Source organism: Natator depressus, chromosome 4 (genome assembly GCF_965152275.1).
Source record: "Natator depressus isolate rNatDep1 chromosome 4, rNatDep2.hap1, whole genome shotgun sequence".
Classification (NCBI taxonomy): domain Eukaryota; kingdom Metazoa; phylum Chordata; order Testudines; family Cheloniidae; genus Natator; species Natator depressus.
Window position 1 is genome coordinate 11563965 of NC_134237.1, and position 17441 is coordinate 11581405.

General features: G+C 43.3%; 2 protein-coding genes across 3 annotated transcripts in view; both read right to left on the bottom strand.

Annotated features, from left to right (window-relative positions):
- Positions 1-346: 346 nt before the first annotated feature.
- On the bottom strand, positions 347-10728 carry EPGN (epithelial mitogen). The gene is made up of 5 exons (XM_074949921.1): positions 10692-10728; positions 10059-10148; positions 1677-1794; positions 806-958; positions 347-380 (listed from the first exon to the last, which is right to left on the bottom strand). Exons 1-5 carry the CDS (start codon positions 10726-10728, stop codon positions 347-349), a joined length of 432 nt encoding a protein of 143 aa, XP_074806022.1.
- A 2383-nt stretch (positions 10729-13111) lies between these two features.
- The window catches only part of MTHFD2L (methylenetetrahydrofolate dehydrogenase (NADP+ dependent) 2 like), a 59707-nt gene continuing 55377 nt past the window's right edge, over positions 13112-17441 (bottom strand). For both annotated transcript variants that reach the window (XM_074950399.1, XM_074950400.1), the window contains one exon: positions 13112-14673. In XM_074950399.1, the coding sequence (XP_074806500.1) occupies positions 14561-14673 (113 nt within the window). In that variant the 3' untranslated portion in view covers positions 13112-14560. The remainder of the gene's footprint in view (positions 14674-17441) is intronic.

The following is a 17441-nucleotide window of genomic DNA, read 5'->3' on the forward strand; positions in this document are numbered from 1 at the left end:
TTCCAAAAGCAGCTAAAAGAAGTCAGATCTCCTCCCAAAAACAAGTGAACTGTAGTCGAACAGGGGAAGGATCCTCAGCCATTTCAATCCACCCAGATAAGTCCCCCAACAACCTTTATTAAAGCAACGAAGGCTTTCATCAAAATGAGTGAAGCCAGCCAGTTCTACAGGCGTGCCAGTTGGGTACCAGCTATTTGATTTCCATTGTCTCAGGTTATCAGTCAAGCTGTGGCACCTGCTAGTATTTTGTTGGCACTGGTAGTTTTTTCAACTCGGAACCTCCTGTAATTTACAGGCAAATTGGTAAGTGTCCTATGTCAGATCTTCACAATGCTGTCTCCCCGGTTCAGACTTTGTACGGTGATTTCAACTTCCCGCATCTAAAGTGGATAACAGATTTGTGAATTTCATCACACAATGATAGAACTGTAATGATGTAAATTGAGCCAAATCCTACTTGCCTAAGTCACGTGAGCAGTCCCCATGAAATCAGTGCTGGTTGGCAGTTTCAGAATAATTTTACACATTACCGATGCAGAAATAGAGGCACAGAGCCGTTCAGTGACTTGTCTAAGATCACATAATACGTGAGTGACAGACCCAGGAACAGATTCCTGAGCCCTCTGTTCTATCCACTAGACAACATTCCCCAAAATCTGTCAAATTATTCAGACTAATATAATGCAAAGGAACCATATTTAACTTAAATCCTTAGCATAGGAATACTCATACTTCCAGGTATTCTGAACCGTTTAGAAAGTCACATAACAATTTTCTGTGCCCCAGATAATACCATTTTCCATACCTCTTTCTTACATAGCAATAGCTTAGAGCAATTATCCCACTCAGTAACATTCCAGCACCAATTCCCACTGCAATATAGTGTTCATAAGAATTAAGCGCATAAGAATTTAACGTCAAGTGTTCACATCTTTCTCCACTGTAACCTGTCAGGCACCTAAAAGAAAAAAAAATCCACAAGAGTATTCAGAAAATCTTAACTTGAGACTGTAAGATGCCTGTTACATTTGATTAATTTTAAACAATTTGCAATTAAAATGTGGAAGGGAACTAAACTGGGGTGGGCAGATTCTATTTTGCAGTTGGAACCCTGTATGTCAAAAAGCTGCTGGATCCCTCGCGCTGAGAATTCCCCTTGATAGAGGGTGTCGTGAGAGAACACTGTGCTCTGGTGATACCTAGCTGTTGTAATGACCATTGGGCCCACAGGCAACCAAGAATAGCTCTAGAAAGCTCCTTTGAGGCCCCTGCCCTGAGTCCAGCAGTCAAACAATGGACACAGCTGTAAATTTAACCCTTCAGCTTCAGATTTCAGCTCGATGCTGCAGTTCTGATATCAGAATGTGTCAAAAGCAGCTTCCAAGCACTTCATCTTCTGCTTTCGCTTTCTCCAGCAAGCTTTAATTCCCAAGAGTATGATGTTGTCACAGCTCTAGTGTTTTGTTAATAGAGAACCTGAATTTGCACAGTGCCTAACTTGAAGCATGTGCGTAGGTCCCACTGGCTTCAGTGGGACTACTCAGACATTAAACTTATGCCCGCATACAGATCAGAGTGCAGGTCAGGATAACAGTTATGTGTAACATACACAGGAAAACAAATATAAACTTGTTTACTTCTCCAAGAGCATTTATTTAAACAATCAATGTATTTACCTGCATATGGGTTTCTTGAGTTCATTATGAAAAGCACAGAGGCCATTAATACAATAACTGTTGTGTTCTTCAAGACAGGATTGCATAAGCTTCAGAGCAATAGGTTCCTCTGTGGAGTCTATTGGGAAAGACGTTGGGGAGGAGGGAAAGTTACATCTGAAGAAATGAAATTGTTTGAAAACAGTTATCACGTCATTTTTAAACATACAGTCATTTACAAGAGAAAACCCCATTGCACCCAGGTTTAAGGTGATGTAAATATTGCTGACCAATAGCGACACTGCCAACTAAAACAGAACGGAGACGCTGGACACCTTAGCATGGAGTTTTTCAAACACCAGTTTTAAAGAAATGATTTCCTCTTCATAAATGTGCAGAAGTTTAATGAATATGCTGGATTCATTCCAACTTAATGTCAGCATAACACAGCCTGAAACCCAGCAGGATAGGGGCACAGGGGATTAGCAGGTTCAGGGAGCTGTAACTTACCTTGCTGTTAGCCAGTGCTTCTGAATCTGGCCAACTGTGATTAATTTTAAATCAAAAGGACAGAACACCGTGGCTGTAAGGCAGCTTGCCCATAGTTTGTTCCCAACCCTAGCAGCTATTTTTGTTACGTCAATGACACATATCAGGACCATTCTTCAGGACTGTGGATAGATCACTATTTGTTGATAGAACGAGCCAGAGGCCAACAGTAACAGGTCGCAGGATGGGGGGGTGTGGTGGGGCAAAGGAATGGAAGGTCTCAAAGGCTTGCCGTCGGAGGCAGTATTTGTTTGAACAGGCCTCCTGACTGCCGGAGTTATTGATTGGGAGGAGTGGCCAATCAATGCCTCTTATTTCAGGGAATTGTTTTAGACATAGCCGAGTGAGTTCTTACCTGAATATTTCACAACACTTGCTTTCAGTTGTGACCGCAAGAAAAGCAAAACCATGCAGGATGAGAACACCACCACCTCCAAGTAACTGAAGTCTGGTATTGGTCTTTTGTCAAGCGGAAAGCTTCCCTCCTAGTACATGCTGAAACAATGCTCCAAAAGGGTGCACGTGTACTGTATGTTGTTGGAGGTGCCGTCAGAGATGTAAGCCCAACGTCCTGTCCTGACCACTTGTGGTCACTGACGATCCCATGACACATTTCTCAAGGGTAACATTATTAATCCCCCATTTCCTGACCAAATTCCAATCGGAGTCATTCCATTCTGCCTTGCTACGTTCCCCCGTGCGCTCAGCTGGGTGAGCTCTTCCTCTTCTCATGCTAGTCTAAACAGCTCTAGATGGCTCTTGCGTGCCAATGTATTGTAAACCACGTCTGTCTGCACTTTGGTGACGAGTCAAGTGATTCTGACATATAGAGGGCCTGATTCTGTCACCACTACTCAGGCTGAGCAGCAGCTCCCTAAGGGAGTAGCCCCACTGCCATTCAAGATACTGTTATGCTCAGCGGGACTGGAGACTGCATCAATCACATATCTCTTTTGAGACTGGATGCGAACTCACCCTTCAATTAACAGGATGAGTTAATCAGAAGCCGTTCCACCATCACGCCTGCTCCGAAGACAAAAGGGGGTTGTGAACCCGCCCAGGAGTTTGGACTGAGTGGGCGGGGGAGAGCTTTGCTGAGAGAGAGAGAGGACCAGATGGAACACAGAGCAGCAGGCAGAGGCAAAAAGCAAGCAAGCCAAGCAGTAGCCGGAGAGTACAGTAGGGTTGCCAGCCATCTGGGTTTTACCTGGAGAACCCGGTTTTTGGCTTCTGTGTCCAGGTGCCATTGTCAGGTGCCCAGTTTTTGACTGGAAAGTCCGGTTGAAAAGGTGACCTGGCAGTGCCCAGTCAGATGTACTGACTGGACACCAAGAGTCCAGTTACCACAGGGAAGGAGGCGGCGCCAGGTCATTAACCCACACCAGCCCCTGCTCAGCTGGGGCTGCCTCCTACCTGCAGGCAGGCTTGTTGTCAGGCTGCAGGAGCTCCCGTGCCAGCCCTGGAGCAAGAGGGGCCCAGCTGGGGAGGGAGGAAGGTGGAGATGATCCAGCAAGCGACAGGGGGAGGGAAGGAGGGAGAGGAGTAAGGGATGGGGGGGGGCCTTGGGGAGAAGAGGAAGAGAAGGGGGCGGGGCCTCAGGAGTCCTGTTACCAGCAATTAGAAAGGTGACAACCCTAGAAAACAGTGTGACCCTTGAAAAAGCTACAGAGAGTATTTTGGGGTCTGTTGGCTAAAGAGGCTTGCAGCTGTAAGCTAAGAAGCGGTTTCCTGCTATTTAACATTTTCTGCACTCACTCAGAGACATAGGACTTTGTACATTCTTTGTAAACAAAATTGCATCAGATAAATACCTGATATCACCAATTTCATCCCCCAGCTGAACATCCCCAGAGCTCCAAACTGCTCCTCAGGGTCAAAAAGAGGCAAAGAGTACAACTCAACATGTGTATTGGTAGGAGCATCAAGCCTCAGGTTTGTTAAGTGCTTTGGTATTTTAGGGGATGAAAGGGCCTATACACATTTATTCTTGAAGTAAGTAGGTGGTTTATTCCTCCCTTTCAGGAATTGCTTCTGGAGTGGGAAGAACCCACCTTCATTTAAAATGAACTTTTTTAGGTGGTGAAGCAAAATTCTCTGCTGCTGTAGCCACTGAAGTCAATGACTCTTGCCAGCAGAGAATTAGACCCTGTATCTAATAATCAGAGTAAAATGTCACACACTCTAAATCATACCCATGTTAACAGAGGCTGGCCTAGCAATCAAGTGACAGTACAACAAAGCAGAGGCCTGGCAATAGTCTTGCAGGTCAGCTGAGGATGGCCGGGCTGTGCAGACAACGCACCCAGACCCTGGATTGCAGGAGCACGTTGGGTAGGTCCACACTGCAAGTAGACATCCGCAACTGGCCCAGCCCACAAGCCCCAGTCAGCTGGCAGGGGCCCGCTGCGGGTGTCTAATTGCAGTGTAGACATACCCTTTATGTCACTCTGTAGCAACTCTTGCGGCTGACTCAGAGGGTAGTGCTGACAGACTCTGGAACCACAACGAGAGCATAAGCGCAAAACCACAGTGTCACAAGAGAGTTAAGCTCTGCCTTTTGTTTTAAATTTTATGTACCGCAGTGATACTGGTTGTTGGGATGGTGCCGAATTGGTGTGGCCGTACTGAATGAATGGTGTGAGAACATGGCTTGACATGACTGAACTGCGAAAGAGGATTCTGGGAGCAGAATCCTTCTCTTAGCATCAGGCAGATGCCAGAGGTGAAACTGACTGGCTCCATGCTGCGTGTAGGATCAATACTGATCTTCGGGTCAGCAAATAAGTCCACCTGAAAGCAAAGAACATGTGTAGAACATCCTAAATGGAGCATGGGCTGATGGGGGCATATTGACCCTGTTGAAGGACATCACACAGGGGGCTGAAGTGAACGATTGATAAGGGAGTGAATGTGGGGTAATGTTCAGTTGGCATCGCTCTGCAGTCTCCTCCAAAAGTAATAACCACGTAAAAATTAGTAGCCATATGCCCACTGGGCACGCTTTTAAGACATGTGACTCCTTTGAGGAAAGAGAGTATAAAAATCAAGCAAATTAAATTACTGTTGGGATTCCTTAATTAACACTTAAAGAAGCAACGCTGCTAGACAGAGTAGCCAAAACTCTGCTCCGTGGGCTCAAGTAGGACTGTGACAAGAGGGGTTTCCAGGCAGCCGAGGTCTTGCCTCAGGGGAATTCGAGACAGACCAGAGGGCTGAGAAGACCAGACCTGGAAGGAAAAAGCCGTCTATAAAATTGGTAACCACCTTCTCTGTCTGCCAAGCAGGAACTGTGTGAGGCTAGCGCAGGGCCTGTTTGTGAAAGAGAGACTCGTTAAGGGGAATGTATAGCTTTTAATGTCTAACATAGGAGTCATGTGTTTGATATAACCCTTTACTGCTTGTGTAATTCCTTCTCAATAAACTGCTGTGCATTGAAAATAATTACTGTGGATCTTTCTCACTGGTATGACAGTAATCTGCTCCACCAGGAGCCTGTAAAGATCCATTTCAGGGGTAGTAGCACCCCCTGTTGTCAACACCGGGGAGGTAGGATTATTCTGCTAAATATTTCACTTAAAACCATGGTATAACGGTTTAAATAAATTAAAAAAATATCATTAACATTTGCTAATCTACATAGAAAAAAGCTCAAAATCTCCAGCTGTCAGAATAAAACTGTAATATTTTCAATCTGCATAAAAAAACCCTTCCTGGTTTTGTTTGGAAGTACCATTGCAAGTTGCCAAAAGGTGGCAGCATTCCATTTTTATACGATGAAAGTACAAAATAGCTGTATCAGACCTCATATTGTTATTCTAAATACATTTAAAACAGGAGTGAAAACAGGCCTAGAAAATGTTTTGAGACAAAGCTTGGAGAGAATAATCTTGTAATTCCGAGGCCCAGTCCTACAGTAATTCTTCACACACACACAAAGCCCCCGCTGACATTGGAGGGAGTTTTGTTTAACTAAGGGCTGCAAGCTCAGATCTCAAATTCAGACCCCAAAATTAAAAGTGTTAAATACTGTAAGACTACAATTTGAAAGTAATTACTTTCAAATGAATTACAAAATCTGAAACAAAAAGAAAAACTTTTCTTCTAGTCACTGATGGAGACAATTCTACTAATTTAAATATCATATTATCCACCTAAGCACTGGATAAGCTGTTTAAAGAGCACATAGTGATACTGACCTTTGCAAAGCATTTTGTGATCTATCAATGAAAAGCATCATATAAGAGCCAGGTATTAGTTCCCATTTGCCCTTTAAGTCCACGTGAAGAAAATATGAAGTATAAGCATGCCTATGGATGGATGTTTGCCACATGAGAGTCATACAAAGAGTGAATTTGACCTGATCTGACATGAAATCAAAATAATGGATAACTGAAGGGTTGATCATGACAAAACTGACAAACGTTATGGTTTGACACAGAATGACAGAGCTGCTATAAAAGAAAAACTAAGTGTATATGCTATATAGTTACCATATATACCAACACACACACACACACACACACACACACACACACAGAGTCCGTGCATCCACATGCACACACACACACACACGCAAAATATCCAAAAACCATCGTGAGTGCCAGAGGTAGATTTGTATAAACTACAAATGCCCAGCCTTAGCTCCAGACGGCAATGCACTTAATAGAAATTGCATCAGACAGAGATCCATCATTTCTTCTGCATTAACTTTGATGCATACTGCCCCATTTCTGAACTAATCATCCCCAGGGATGCAGGTAAATGCATCAAAAAACTTATCTGACCGCAGTATGACAGCTGATCCATCAGGGTGCTATTTGGAGTAGGCTGTGCAAAACAGACCAGGAGCTGGCTGGCGGGCGGGCGGGCCTGCACAGGTTCTTTTCCCTGCATTTTGACACTGAGGATGAGAGTAGTATACTCACCCTCACTTGCTGGCACTGAGCTAATGACAATGAGTATGTAGATTTTCATCCATGACCCAGCTCTTCTAACTCTCCCCCAGTTCTGTCCCCCTCATCCCACTCTGAGTAAAACAAGACCCTTCCTAGCTCCCTGATTCCTTCCTGACGAACATTGGAAGATGTCCCCCTCAGGCAGGAAGAAATTCTCATATTCCCTATCAACTTCCAGGCAGCTGCCAGCCCAGCCTCCTGTCTCTCCATCTTGTTTCTTTCCTCTCGCTGACCTTGCCACTCAAGGTGACCCCCCAACCTCTAATTTTTGCAGTTGAGGATGACTGTATATGACATGCAGACTAGGGAAAGGAGGAAGGTTCCTGGCTGATGGGTGTGGGACTCAGCTCCCTCTTGCCTGGATCCACAATCCCACAGGATAGTGCCATTTCCAACCTGGCATTCGCTTGGGAGTTAATTAATTTCCTAAGGGTTTGTTATTAACATGCTTTAATTATGAGCTTCCTTTCTTCACTATTTAATGACTGTTCCACCTGCCTAGAAATGGAAGCTGCAAGAATGGAGTGAAGGGATGTGACCAGTTTCACACAAGAGTCTTTAAACACTTCCTTCCACCCCGAAGTCCAGTCTTCTAACTCTTAAAGGGTTACAGTTTTTAAAAGCAGACGACTACTTATATCTGCAAGCCCAAGTGTGCAATTGCATGCCTGTATTTGTGAGCAATTGTTAAAGCCACCGTCTCGCTGACTGCAAATATCCATTTTATATCCGTAACGACAGCAAGTGCACATTGAGGTGACACTGCTGCCCACGTGGCTTTGTTCATGCAAGTGAACCTCTCATTTGTAAAAATCTGGCCCATAATAAATTCTCTCGCTCTAGTACAACCAGTATTTCAAACAGCAACGCTCGTCAGTGAATCAGAACATAAATGTCTACAGCGATGTGACACCAAAGAGGACCCTTTTTTCTTCTTTATCCAATCCTGGAAGAACACCCATGTCTCAGAGAAACATAAACGCCAAGCCACATCATGGGCTCCATCTACAACAGGGGTGGGCAAAGTACGGCCCACCAGCCATTTTAATCTGGGAGCTGCCTGGCCACTTCTCCACTTGGAGGGACATGCTGCTGCTTCTGGGAGCCGCTTGAGGTAAACACCGCCCGGAGCCTGCATCCCTGAGCCTCCCCCCGTGCCCCAACCCCCTGCCCCAGCCCTGATGCCCCTCCCACCCTCCAAACCCCTCGAGCCGAGCCCGGAGCACTGTCCCGCACCCCAAACCCCTCATCCCCAGCCCCACCCCAGAGCCTGCACCCCCAGCCAGAGCCCTCACCACCCCCCGTGCCCCAACCCCTGGCCCCAGCCCTGATCTCCCTCCCGCCCTCCAAACCCCTCGGTCCCAGCCTGGAGCACTCTCCTACACGCCAAACTCCTCATCCCCAGCCCTACCCCAGAGCCCGCACCCACAGCCGGAGCCCTCAGCCCCCCCCCCCCCCCCGCCCACACTCCACCCCCTGCCCCAGCCCGGAGCCCCCTTCCGCACTCTGAACTCCTCATTTCTGGCCCCACCCCGGAGCCTGCACCCCCAACCAGAGCCCCCTCCCCCTCCCACACCCCAACCCCAATTTTGTGAGCATTCGTGGCCCGCCGTACAATTTCTATTCACAGCTGTGTCCCCCGGGACACTACAAAAATAATTTTCCCTGTGTTGATACTCACATCTTCTGCTGGGAATTGGCCTCGTTAGCACTGATTCCCCACACTTGATATGGCAACTCCCATCTTTTCATGTGCTGTATATTTATACCTGCCTACTGTATTTTCCACTTTATGTATCTGATGAAGTGGGTTATATCCCACAAAAGCTTATGCCCAACTAAATTTGTTAGTCTCCAAGGCGGGGCGGGCAAAGTTTTTGGCCTGAGGGCCACATCGGGTTTCCAAAATTGTATGGAGGGCCGGTTAGGGGAGGCTGTCTCCCCCCAAAAAGCCAGGTGTGGCCCAGCCCCGCCTCCTATCCGACGCCCCCGCTTCTCGCCGCCTGATGGACCCCCACCCCTGACCGCCCCCGGCACCCCATCCAACCCCCCCTCCCATTCCAGACTGCCCCCCGGGGATCCCTGCCCCATCCAACCCCCCCCGTTCCCCACCCTCTGACTGCCCTGACCCCTATCCACACCCCCGACCCCTGACCACACCCCCAAACTCCCCTGCCCTCTATCCAACCCCCCCTTACCGTGCTGCCTGGAGCACCGGTGGCTGGCGGCTCTACAGCCACGCTGCCCAGAGCACCGGGTCAGGCCGTGGCTCTGCAACTGCGCTACCTGGCCTCCCAGAGCACGGCGCTGGTGGCACGCTGAGGCTGCAGGGAAGAGGGAGCAGCGGGGGAGGGGCTGGGGGTGAGCCTCCTGGGCCAGGAGCTCAGGGGCCGGGCAGGAGAGTCCTGCGGGCCGGATGTGGCCCGTGGGCGGTAGTTTACCCACCTCTTTTCTAAGGTGCCACAAGGACTCCTCATTGTTTTTACTGATACAGACTAACACAGCTACCCCTCTGAAACTAGTAGAGATCACTCTCCTTACAATGTGTATGGTAAACATCCATTTTTGCATGGTCTGTGTGTATATAAATCTCCTCACTGTATTTTCCACTTTATGCATCCGATGAAGTGAGCTGTAGCTCACGAAAGCTTATGGTCAAATAAATTGGTTAGTCTCTAAGGTGCCACAAGTCCTCCTTTTCTTTTTGCGAATACAGACTAACACGGCTGCTACTCTGAAACTGGTCGAGAAATGTTCGCATTACAATAAACACTACCATTTGACTAAATGACAGTCACATTAAGAGTAGTTATCAATTCAGCTACAGTGAGTAGATAGGTTTTTTTTTTTTCAGTCTACAAATGCTTATTTGAGACAATACAGAGCAGAGAAGAAATACCTTCTGTGTTGTTTTTTGCCCAGCTATTCCATAGGCCTGTGGTTAGCGACGAAACAGTAATAGCTGCCTCTTCACCAAGTGCTACCATTGCTGTATAATGCAAACACATATTGGCTTTAGCAGGAAAACACTTTTGCATGAAGCTTATTTCATCTGTACAAATGTGTCCGTTAAATGGACTTCTGAATTAATAAACTTAAATAATGAGGATTTCTTTTTATTAAGTTCTTGCCTCTTTGGATTCCTTTTGTCACAGCTTAGTTATAGGACTGTGGGGAACAGAAAATGAGCTACTGTTTGTACAGTCTCCAAATACATATCCATGCTGTTATAAATCCCATTGTAGTTACTTTATATTGCATACAATACAGTTCACTAGAACATGCTACACAAGACATATCTACTGATAGATAGATTCTCTTTAAAATGATTCTAAATGAAATCATATCTATCCAAAAATTCAGTGAAGTCAGAAACTATTGAAACTAATTTTGTTTCTGAATTCCTTTGAGCTTTTTGGATTTTTTCCCCCACTGCTTATTACAGAAAGTATGAGTGAACTTTTCTTAAACAAATGTAACAATACAAAACCCTATGTCTATAGGACACCAATAAAAACCCCAATAAACCTACCTCGTAGCAAAATATATATTAGCATTCCAAATGCCATATCTAGCAGCAGATTAACAGCGGTTTCTTCTCTTCTTTCCAGAGAGATGAGTTGTTCTGCTTACCTGTGCTCATGTGTCTTTCTTGCACTTATTATATCATGAAGCGTCACCTGGTGTTCTTACCAATCAAAAAAAAAAAGTGCATCTGGCAACAACCTAAAGCCTCAGGGCAACCACACATTCATTTAGGAAACTACCATTATCTAGCAATCTGTTTGGGTTTTCTTTTGAAACACCCGTTTCCTATTACCTGTAGGCATAATTGTGCATGCAAAGACACTATTTTATGGAGAAACCTGGTATCTGTCAAAGACGCAGTGAAGCAAAAGTCAGTGAAACTAAACCTATGTATTACTTACAAATGAGAGAGATTTTCTGTGTGGCTTGTATTTGGGGGCCTTATATTATTCCTAGAGAGGAAGGATTGGCCAATGGTTAAGGCACTAGCTGAGAACTTAGAAGACACAGACCTCACTGAAGATGATGGGAGTGCTAGCTACCTCTCATTCAGGATAAACAAGGGAGCAATGAAATGTCCCTTTGTTTAGCGATAGCTGAAACAATGGGAAACCACCACCTAAAGTACTGGCTGCATAAGGCCGGGGCAGAGGCTTAGCCATGCATGCCAAGGGGTTTCCTTGGAACTGACTGAAAATGCAGGAGCAGGGGCATTCTTTGGTTGGAGCTACGTGGGTGAGAAGCAGAAAGCCTTGGGAAAGCCAGAGAAGAACTGGTAGCATGACTGTGAAAGGAAGCCAAGAGCTTCTCTCTGGGGAGACTACTGGCCAGGAAGGTAGACTTGGAAACTGCGAGGAAGAAAACTGACTCTTCCTGTTTGTTTCTATTGTGTGCAGGGAAACAGGACTCTGTTTACATTCTTGTAAATAAACAGGGTTGCACTGACAAATATACCTCACTCATATCACTCGTTGCTCTTCCTAATGGAAACAATCCTGCAAGGCCCTGCATATTGGCTCCAAAGGGCCTGATATAAGGAGCCATATAAGTACCTAAGATGGATAAGATACCTGGAATATAGTACAGCATCAGTTACATTTCTATTAGCGTTTACAATTAGGACTGGTCCCTCCCAGGGTCACTAATTTAATCAGACATAATAAAATACAGCGGGCCCTGGTCCAGTAAAGTACTTGTACATGCAAGTAGTCCCATTGCTCCTAACTCTCGCACATTGTTATGCTCACAGAACATTAGCAGCCACTTCCACTTTCTCAAGAGAGAGCTAGAGGGAGGGACGAACACTTCACAATGTAAGGATACTGTGGTACATCTCTAACGTGTCTCACTGTGTCAGGTTATTCCTCTGTGTTGTGTTCCTCTCAGTGACCCATGGGATTAGATCCAGGAGCTTCACTTGTCAGGAGGGAAATGGCGTGTTAGCCTTGCCCATTCTAATTCACTCTCCTGGGAATGCATTACAGACAGTAGGTTTTGATCTTCTTCAGGTGTGGGGTGCAGCTTGTGTATTATGCCTAGGTGGGTAACCCTTGCTAATAAGTCCCAATTCAGGAGGATAGCTGGATCAAGCGAGCTTTATTTTCTATATCTATCCATCCATCCACCTACCCACACAATAGGAACTTAATTTATAGTACCCACAAGGTGGCTTCTTCATTATCAATAGGTTCAACAGGACTGTATCCTTATACCCTGATCCTGCAAACACTTATGTGTGTGTTTAAATTTAAGCACATACCTAAGGCTATGTCTGCGCTACTGACTTTACAGCGGCACAGCTGTGCTGCTGTAAGGTCTTCTGTGTAGCCACTCTCCTGCCGGCATAATTAAACCACCCCCAATGAGCAGCAGGAGCTATGTTGGCAGGAGAGCATCTCCTGCCGACATAACACTGTCCACACTGGCGCTATTGTCGGTGAAACCTGTGTTGATCCGGGTATATTTTTTCACAGCCCTGACTGACAAAAGTTTGGCCGACAAAAGTGTTAGTGTAGACAAAGCCTAAATGTATGCAGGACTGGGACATTGTTTGTACATGTTTGTTGACACTGTTTATGCCTCAGGCTTCAAATGTTCTTCCTGTAAAAAACACATTACAGAAATTATAATTTTATTCTGTTCATTTGGCACAGCCGTTTTATTTCTTTCCTCGGTTTATACTATTTGGGCCACCATTAATTTTTCTAAATATGTAGAAAAATGTTAGCAGAAATATAAATACTTTTACTTTTCATTTTTGTATTTTATGTACATTTAAAGAAAATAGCAGGTATTTGGTGTTTAAAAGCTAAACAGAAAAAACTGTCATAAGAAAAATCAGTACAAATGTAACTTTCCAACATTTTTTTATTGTAGAAAGTACATTTTTGTATTTGAAGAAATATTCAGCATTATATTTGGGCTTTTTTCATTCAGGCAATCTACAAACTACTGGCAAGCATCAATGGCTCTTGATTAGAGTAAATAATCAAAACCCTCTCTACTGAGATTCAGAGATGTAAACAATGGCCCAATCTGACTCTGACTGACGTCAGTCAGAGCTGGAGTGGGCCCTCAGTGTTAATAATATATGCAATCATCATCAGAATGGCTTATTATTGGTATTTACTGGCATTCCCATTTTAATTTTACATCGCATTTGATTACTCTAATCCAGTCTTTTAACTGACCCTCTCTCTCACTGAATGAATAAGTGAGCATTAACATTTTTATTCCTTCTTTAAATGCAGATAAATATTCCCTATTCTTCCAAGTTTACCTCTTATTTTTATAGCAGTAGTGTCCTCTTCCCAATGTCACTATTCTGTGGTCATTGAAGTTAATAGCAAAACTCCCATGGGACCAGGATTGGGCCTTATGGCAGAGACTAAGAACATAAGCTGATCACAGGAGGCAAGAGGGAATGCAGTTCATAGTTTTAACACAACTATTTCATTCTGGATGATCTTTTTCTGCCCTTTTATGTTACCAATGACACATTTCTATAGTAGGTTTTACTATAGACTTATTAATCCCAGTCCTGATCCTACTAAGTGATCCATGCATGGTCACATTGTAGGATCATCGCATATCAAACATGAGCATGCTTAAAACGAAACACAACACGCTGCATGTGTATCAACACATTTGGCTAACAAAGCCTGGATTTTGAAGGAGACAAATTCTGGTTTCCATTCTAGTGCACATAGCTCCCACTGACTTCTGGGTGGGAAAATAAAGTCAGAATTTGGCCTTTTGTGTGTAAGCTTATTTTAGTTAAAAAAAAAAGTACATGCTGAATGTGAGCCCTTTATGATTTCAGCATTACTGGCGTGCAGTTGAATCTTAGGTTTGAATCTTGCATTACTTGGGCATGCAAAATTCCCACTGACATCAACAGAAGTTTTGGATTTGCAAGGAATTCAAGATTTAGAATAAAATTTTCAAAAGTGTATAAGTGACTTGGGAGCCTAAGTTCAATTTTCAAAAAAGTGATCTAGCATTTAGGAGCTTAAGCTTCATTAACTTTCAACGAAGTTTAGGGTCCTAACTGACTAAGTCACTTTTGAAAATAGGACTTAGAGTAAAATATTCAAAAGCATCTTAGTCCTTATTTTTTTTATAAACAAGATTGACCTACAGAACAACAATACACATGTGAAAGCTGTAACTGCACTTTGTTTTACTCACAATTCAGCTGCAGGAGGTAACATAAGGTATTGAAACATTTTGTAAATCATCATCGGATTCATAATATTTTACATGAAAAAATAAATAAATGTAGAAATAAATATATCTGTAGTAAAAAATAAATGTTTTATGTATCAATAAATAGAATGACTTGGATTCATTTTTCAGTGTAGCAGTAGCTCTCTAGTAAATGAGCTTTTTAGCAGTAATGAGCGTGTTCTTCAAGAGCATGGCAACAGTCATAGGTCCTACTCCTCCGGGGACTGGAGTGATAAAGCCAGCTTTCTTCTTTACCTCTAATATAAAAAGAAAAAATATACTACTGTAAGAATATTTCCAAACAATCTATTTTCAAAAGCTCTGATATTTCAAAAGTGCGCATGAATTTACTGTGTCATCAGCTGGAAATCAGTGGCGCATCTCAGAAAAGTTTGGGAATCTCACTTTGAAAATAAAAATGGAAGTCCAAGTCACCTATGCGTCTGGCGGATGGGATTACAGATGGACTTCCACCACCACTGTTCTAAAAATGTACAAACAGCAGGGCTGCGGTTGAGGTTTGAGCCCTCTGTCTCCAACCCCTCTCCTCAACCTGGACTACCGCCTGTGGCCAGAAAACTTAGTGTCCAACAAAGGAAAGGGAGGAATAAAGAGAGAGAGGAATTTACTGACATGGCTTAGAGATCTGGGCTAAGACCAAAAGACAAAGTTGGGGCTGAATGGATTCAATGCCTCAAGTAATAAATTCTCACGGGGGTCAGTTTTACATAATCAGTTTCCCCAGGAAGCTGCTGAAAACTACACCAGCAACCCAGTCACAAACCTTGAAACATTACCCAGGGTTAGGACATTCTTTCATTACTCATGAGAAATACTAATGGCAGGATCCCAGACATTTAAAAAACAGCCTTTAAGGACACAGGAGAAATGGAAAACAGTGTCATGTTAACCTGTTGACATGGGAGATGGAATTTCTTGACACAATGTGCTACTTATATATTTTGCATAAGGTTAACAATTGGAACTCCAGGCTCACCACTTGCAAGGGAATCATTTAACTTTCAGAAAACCCAACAAATGATGGAATGCAATCAATAAATTACGGGCTAGTTGTGGTTCCTCTACATGGCAAGTCTATTTCTGCACTCAACTGCTGCAGAACATGTGATTTTTTCAGGTTGTACATCTTCACCTCCCCACTACCAGCTTCAGAATTGGCAGTGCTAGCTCTTAAGGAATTGCCAGAAAAATCAAACCCCGTTGTTCTTGCCAAATGCATGAAACAGAATAGAGGAGTGAACTGGAATTGCTAAACAGTATTTGCCACTGAGTTGGACTCTGCATAGCATATGGACACTGCTCGAGAACAGTGTGGGAAAGGCACGTACTCACAGCATATATCTGTGGATTAAGAAGGAAATATCTTTTTTTCCCCTAAGTGGACCATGTTCACCTCTGATGTAAGTGGGACTATCCCACCAAAGTCAATAATGGGCTGAAATTGCACCATTATTTTCAAATTAAACATTAGATGAGATCCATGTAGATTGAGGGCTAGAAAATTAGGCAGCTAAAATATGAGGAATAAAGTTACTTGCCAATACTACAGAATAATTAAATTTACATGTATCTGGTGCTCGATTGGTGAGTAAAATGAAAGATCTTAGAAAGAACTATTGAGAAGAGTAAAGGAAGGGTTGCTACAAGTTTAATACACAGGATATTAATTAATTTTCTAGTTGTTTTTTTGGTAACAAACAATTGATTACGAATGACGATACCTCTCCATACTATTTTTTGCAGTTAGGGCCTGATGCTGCATCCACCGAGGTAATCGACAAAGTTCCCATTGAGTTCATTAGCGCCAAATCAAGCCCTTACTGAAGCAAAATCTAGTAGTGGTAATTAAAGTTGATAGGGTTTTAATAACTGAATTGATTGATGCCACTAGACATGTTGAAAGCTTTTTGAAAGGTGAACATAAATTGCAATGTGGTTTTTTGCTTACATTATACAATAAGAATGAATTTGATGAAATAGGACACTCACTCTTAAAATTCTCAGATACATTATTTGCCTTTTCTTTTATTAGTTTTATAATTTTGAACTACTTACTACTCATTTTTTTATTGAATTTGATGTGTTAGTTTAGTAAAGTTATCACTGCACTGTCCCAATCAATGTCATAATCATTGAATGGAACTATACCCATGCCTGAACGAATATTAGCACATATCAAGACTGTTATCCCGTTTTGGGGAATAACATAATACTAATTAAAACAGAATGTATCTCAAATGGCAACAAATTTGTTTCCAAGTGGTAATATTTCATGGTTTTCTTTGGGGTACTATTCAGAATGCAATTTATACCATCTTATTTACAAAGAGATGCAATATACAAACTGAAGATGTTTTTCCTGTAGAAAGCTTAGCAATGAAAATCATGGATAGTATTAATTACCTGACATGCTGGTGACCCTGCTAGGACTAAATGCATAGGGTGCTGTTTTTCTCAGATGCTGGGCAGTTTCTATTCCTGCACTGTATTGTTATGTACTGTACCATTATCCTGCAAAGGTTTAATTTTATACTGGCTTACATAACTACCTGCCTAGGGTCAATTTGCAAAGGACAGTCCAAGGGCCACATTTTTAAAATGAACAGTAGGTGACTAAGTAAAGCCATCTAAAAATGAGTTTGCCCTTGCAAAAGGGTGATTGCAGTCTGGTAAATCCCTATTTAGAGGAGTAAACGTGGATGTGTTGAATGCATTTTTTGCAGACAAACTTCGGTGCCCAGATCTGAAAATTTGGCCCTGAAAGTTATAAGTAGATTTGGTTTGACTGTGAAACATGATAAATCAATGTGCAGTTTCTGAGATGGTGTTTGGATAGGACAGACCAATCAGCAGCAAATGACGTGTTGCATTACCAATGACTTTGTCTCACCTTCACTTTTAGGTGATGTAAAAGCTCTAGCCTCTGAATCTGCTTTAACTGCATGGAGACTCTTGAAACATACAGTGCCCTAAGCATTTATTTGGCAGTCTGGAAAATGCCAGG

Excerpts from the sequence above, each read along its gene's own strand:
- EPGN (XM_074949921.1), bottom strand. The coding sequence starts at position 10,728 with ATGGCATTTGGAATGCTAATATATATTTTGCTACGAG. Across the intron at positions 1,795-10,058 it reads GGCAAAAAACAACACAGAAG|ACTCCACAGAGGAACCTATT; the intron begins GTATTTCTTCTC and ends CTTTCCCAATAG. Across the intron at positions 959-1,676 it reads CTCAAGAAACCCATATGCAG|GTGCCTGACAGGTTACAGTG; the intron begins GTAAATACATTG and ends TTTTTCTTTTAG.